This window comes from Trifolium pratense, linkage group LG4, assembly GCF_020283565.1.
Source record: "Trifolium pratense cultivar HEN17-A07 linkage group LG4, ARS_RC_1.1, whole genome shotgun sequence".
Taxonomy (NCBI): Eukaryota; Viridiplantae; Streptophyta; class Magnoliopsida; order Fabales; family Fabaceae; genus Trifolium; species Trifolium pratense.
The window spans coordinates 43,029,099-43,035,117 of NC_060062.1; the positions used below are offsets into that span (position 1 = coordinate 43,029,099).

The 6,019-nt window shown below is 33.5% G+C and overlaps 2 protein-coding genes across 2 annotated transcripts; both read right to left on the minus strand.

Annotated features, from left to right (window-relative positions):
- Window positions 1-2,145: 2,145 nt before the first annotated feature.
- Window positions 2,146-2,851, minus strand: LOC123921945. The gene has a single exon (XM_045974689.1). The coding sequence runs from the start codon at window positions 2,766-2,768 to the stop codon at window positions 2,421-2,423; it is 348 nt and encodes a 115-aa protein (XP_045830645.1). The 5' UTR covers window positions 2,769-2,851; the 3' UTR covers window positions 2,146-2,420.
- Window positions 2,852-4,767: 1,916 nt separating this feature from the next.
- LOC123922713 lies at window positions 4,768-5,685 on the minus strand. Its single transcript, XM_045975411.1, has 2 exons — window positions 5,367-5,685; window positions 4,768-5,216 (listed from the first exon to the last, which is right to left on the minus strand). The coding sequence occupies exons 1-2, from the start codon at window positions 5,683-5,685 to the stop codon at window positions 4,768-4,770; spliced, it is 768 nt and encodes a 255-aa protein (XP_045831367.1).
- Window positions 5,686-6,019: the final 334 nt, after the last annotated feature.

A 6,019-nucleotide genomic window follows, 5' to 3' on the forward strand; every position in this document is an offset into this window, starting at 1 on the left:
TATAAATGCTATTTGCTGAGTTGAGTCTTATCAGTTTGATGCTGACTTGTGTATAATTATATATGGTCTAAGTGGATTTAGAGCATCGATATGCATATCCTTTATCACAACTCATCCGTAATTTATTCATCAACGGATGCGGAGAAAAGGGTAAACAAATGAATTTTCTCGCAGTTGGAACTGAGTTATTGTTCAAATAAACTATTAATGTGAAAAACAAAGCTGCGGTGCTGGATTAGGTGTTATGTGTCTTCATTTTACATTTTAAAAGAGATGAGTAGTTATGTTATCTGTAAACAAGCTTGGTTGGTATTTGGACTTCAGTTACAAACTAGTTTTGACATTTGGGTTGGGTTTCATTTATTTGAAGTTACCTTTAGTCTTTAGCAGTTCAGTTTCCATTTCCCAAAGGGAATCATTAAGCATACTGATGCGGAGTTAATATATGTTTGTAACTGGGAATGGATTGCGTCCAGGATTTTTTCTTCATGTTTTTCAAGTGTACAAATCACCACCCTTCTTAAATCCAACTTTTCATTTTAAATGTACATTTTTATTTTATTTTTAAATGGGGATATAAAATGAGATTTTCTTTGCAGCAAAGTAGTATAGAATAAGATTTTATTACCTATCATATTAGTTTATTTGGAAGACCTATCATATTAGTTACTGATTCTTTAAGGCTTATGTGCTAACAGGTGCCTTTGAAGTATTGGTTAAGGAAACAAAAATGAAAACAAAAGTAAAAGTTTTATGTAGAAAAGTTTTTTTTTAAAAAAAAACTTCACGGCATTAGTGTAATTATAATAAAAATCTGTAATTATAATTTTTGAATTTTAATGTGAATATTAACCTTTTTTGTTCCATTATTTTTTATCAACTTTCTTTCCATTTAATCATCTCCATCCAATCTGTCAAAAAAAAATCTCCATCCAAAAGATCCAACTATGCCATAAAGTACATCAAATAGGCTAATATTTTGTGAATAAGTTCAATTTAATTTTTACAAAAATATAGTGTGGAATAGTAATACACAAAAATATACTACTTACTCTATTGTTAACAAGAAGTTTTCAAGGCTCACTTTTGTAGGAATATGACTTTTACCGGGTTAGAACTCGTCATATATAATTCAATGTTTCCGTCAATTGAGCTAAATTTATGAGATATTGAATTAATTTTGTTATTCTTCTTCACACATGATTTTCTCCAATATTTGTCAAAATTGAGGCTTGCATGCGTCAATTATCCTTTACAAAGAATCATCAACGCTTGAGAGACTTAACACAAGATTTATTTGGATTCCACATTATAATGACGTATTAATTATCGGATAGAGACACCCAAAGCCTCAGCATATTCCCTGGTTGGATGCTTGAGGCAGAATATGAGTATGTTTTAAAATTCCCAAAGATCCCATCCCGCACTTGATATACCTACCCAAAATCCAATCGTTACTCATTGAATATATATGAAATTAATGTTTCTTTACGAATGTTGTCAGTTAAGTGGGTACAAAGTGGGAGACACATTGATTTGGCCAAAGATCTTATCCCTAGTTTCGAACATAAAGTATAATGTTGATGTTACGTTTGTAGTTGGGTCCGGTGTTATTTCTGTGGGTCTTTGTTTTCGTGATATCAATGGACATTTTGTGGCTGGCTTGACTCAATGGCAGCAGCCTTTTTATTCCATAATGAAAGGCGAAACATTGACACTATTACATGTTATGAAAGATGCTATCCATCATGAATTTGAGCGAGTCCAATTTAAAAGTGACTCAAAGTTGTTAGTTGACGTCATTGAATTTGGTTGCTCATACTCTTGCTAGGACGGTCAATGTTTGGACTAATTTCCATAGATTTGATATTATTCGCTTGTGTATCGAACATTTATTAATTAATGATATGAATTAGGTTTGTTTAGTTCAAAAAAAAATATAGAGTAAATAAATACTCCATATTTTTGTGTATACTCCGTGTAAATTACAAATACATCCAATTAATTCACAGCAAAATACTATCACTTTCATACACTAGTTCTGAAAATATATCTTTAAAATATCTCTCTTGGCTTGAAGTTTTTGATTAGAAGGTAAAATATCAAGATAAATAATCCATAATAATAGAGTAAGTTGAAACAACTACCAATTATACTTAAGTACTTAAATTAAAATGATTATTCTATACACACAACGGTTGAATCAGTTGAAATCAATAACTATCTAAGCTAAAACGCTAAACCATTACACGACACTTGCATATCAAATCCCTAAAATCTGGATCTTATAATAATAATAAAAAACCTAAAATATGAATACATTTTACAGACAATCCAACAAATGCAAGTAAAACGAATACAACACACGCTAAGTTATTTGAATCTGTCATCAGACTCGGACGCTGCCGGCGCCGGAAAGTTTACTCATCGGAGCGAGCCTTAAAATCTGAGGCGAGTCGAGAAGCGATTGCAGAGTGATACATAGTATCATGAAACGTCTCAGTACCAACGGTCATCATTCGAAGCTGCTTCGCTTTCTCCTCCGTAAGACCACCGGCGAAACGCAGTTTCGACGGCTTCGATGCCGGATTTGATTCCGGTTGCGGATTCGGTGCTTTGTTCTCGGAATCAATGTAGTCAGGCTCTGAAGACCAACCGAACAGAGGACTCCACCAGTTGGGAGAAGAATTTCTCCGGCGATCGGGATCTGGAACACGGTGGCTGGATCTGGTGGCACAAGCTTGGATCGGAATCATAGTTGAAGCCATTGTTAGATATTTAGTTTAGAATTTAATTAATTTCTGGTAAGAACGGTTTGATTTATGGTTAGGTTTGTTTTGTAATTGATCTAAACCATTGTGTTTTTATAGCATTTTCAATAGGGAAAAGGATAAGAACGTACACGTGGAGTTTCCGTGGATCTCTCTTATTACAACGCTTTTTTAATGGTTTTTTTTTAACGAAAATGACGTTGCGTGTTACTGACGTGGAAAACACGGTCTATTTTGGGCTTGGGCTTTTTTATGACAAATGACACACAAAGACAATTGGACATGGACATGAATTCACTGTCACATTCTTGAGGGAGTTTGTCATTTTTAGCAAAGGACGATGGCAAATTTGAATGGTTACAATGATGAAAATATGGGCATGGTTGAGTCTAATGCAACGTGCTTATCTCTTGACTTGGAATTTTGCTTGTTGAAAATTCATGGAGAGTATTATTCCACCCCTAGTATGAATTATTCCTTGATACTTTTGTTTTGAAACAACCAATATTGTGTCGTGAGACCTGCAAAATAAACAAATTGCGAAGTAGTCTAAGCATGTGTTTGAATTTATTCGTTTTCAGGGTGAGGACTCATGTCCAACCAAAAGCTACAATTGGTGACTTCACAGTTGCCGCGCGTTTAGCTATTTACACTACGTATTCAAACATATTATAAGATGTGTTAATCACGCCACCCTCAAGCAATTTTTGCGTAGCACGATAATTTCTATGATTTAACAAATCCTTCTCAAGCAATTTTTACATTGATCTATAATATATTGAGATTATAAATACGTCCCTAGTTCCTCTTTTTTTTATAGCAGTTTTATGAATTAAATTGATCCAAAAAAAAAAATTGAGGATCCAATTGACTACCTAAAAATATATATATGAGAACCAAAATAACTAATAAAAAATAAACCTGTGAATATTTTACAATTTCAATATATTCATAGCCGGATGTGATAACATGTTACACTTCTAGTATTTAAAATGGTTGTTTGTCTCAAGAAAATGCTAGCAAATGTTTTAGGTCATTGTTTAAGGAACTAAAAGGGTTAAGTTTTACGTATAAAGTGAAGTGATGCAAGGGCAAGGGAAAAAATGAAAAAAAAACTGGGGTAGAAAAGAGACACTGGGGTGGGATGAGAAAATTTCAAAAGACAATAGAACATGAATCACTTTCAATGCCAATTGCTAGGTGCATTCTTGAGTTTGTCATTTTATGCAAAGGAGGAGGCAAATTTGAACGGTTACAAATTACAATAATGAATGAATATGGACATGGCTGAGTCTAATCTCTAATGCAACGTGCTCATCTATCGACTTTGGAACGTTGTTAATTGACAATTCATATGGAGAGCATCATTCCAGCCCTCATAAGGATTATTCTTTGATACTAGAACCTAAACCTAAACTATGGCATGTACTGGTTAATGAGTTCTAGCATTGGACATGTCGTATCGGAAGAACGTTTGATTCTTAGTGTGTGTTTGGTTATAAGGTGAAAAGAATTGATTTTGACAGAATTGAGTTTGATAGAATTGAGTTTTGTAAAAATTGAGTCGAACAAAATTGATTTGTGTTTGGATACATTATGTAAAAGTGATTCTCAAATTTTTATGTTGTTTGGATAGTTTGAATTAAAATTGCTTTTGGATGTGCAATTACCAAAATGGGTTTTACTTGTATTTTAAAACTATATATTTCATTTATATTATAGATAATTATTTAAATTTAATAAATAATTCAAATATTATTAACAAAATATTCAATAAAATGTGATGATAATAATTATATTAAAAAATGGGCCTATTTATTATAGATAATTATTTTAATTTATATTGCAATATTAAATTTAATAATAAAATTGTATATAGATTAAGATTAGTAAAAAAAATAAAAATAAAAGGCATATATGTTTTTTTTTTATAAGCAAAATTGAATTATAAAGGAGTACAAGGGGTACTCAAACCCTTACAATTCAAGTCAAAAGATTAAATGCTTTGTAAACATGCAATAGGATTAGTACACCAATCCGCAAAAGAAAAAGTGGACTTGCGACCAGCTCTGCCACTAAACCAAATCCACGAAACTGCCATGATATTATCAATCAGCTTAGAAACGTCAGCCACCTCTCCTCGGAATATGATATTGTTCCTCAATCTCCATAAACACCAATTGGTAGTTAACCAAATCAAATGTCGCACACGATGTCCCTTCACAAGATCACCACACTTAACAAAGTGATTCAGTCCTTCCTCGCCTATGGTTATACTACAACCCAACCATTTGAAAATGGCAGACCACACCACTTGAGAGAACTTACAATGATAGAAAATATGACAACAATCCTCTACGTGCCTAAAACAGAATACACAGCAAATTTCATGTGGATTTGTGATAATACCTTTAGAAGCTAAGGCATCCCTCGTTGGTAATTTCTCTAATAAAAGACGTCAACCGAAAACATTCACTTTCGAGGGCACGTCATTCTTCCACAATTTTTTAACAGCTTCCAACAATGATGGATTAAGATTTTCAGCCGAGACAAATTGTACCAGAAAATTATAACAAGACTTGACCGAAAACAAACCTGCATCACCAGGAATCCATCGCCACCTGTCAGCACAATTCAAATTCAAATTAATGTCCAACAACAGTTCCTTAAGTTTTAGTAAATCAAGTTCCTCCTCCTGCGTTAAAACATCACACCACTCCCATTTCCACACCAAACCCTCTCTGCTGCTAGACAATCTATCCGCTATCAAAGAATTCTGCCGCAACTCTTTTGTAAAGAGGTTAGGAAATAATTCTCCTAACGTTAAATTGCCGTGCCATTGTGCATTCCAAAAACTAATTTCAGCGCCATTACCCACGATACATCTTGTATTTGAGCGGAACCAACCAGGCATGATGGACTCCCCTACACTAAAAACATCCCTCCACCATAAGGAAGCCTTTGAACCATATAAACTTGCTTCTCTGCTTAAAAATATAGCAGGCAAACAACCATATCTAAAATTCAATAAATCTGCCCAAATTGCATCTTTTTCATTAATAGCCCTCCACTTCCACTTGCTAAGCAAAGCTATATTAAAAAGCTCTAAATTCTTTACACCCAAACCTCCTTGTTCTTTGGCTCGACATACTTGATCCCACTTTACCCAACACAATTTTTTATCTTCTAAGCCACCTCCCCATAAAAAATTTCGTTGGATCCTTACTAATTGATTAATGACACATTTT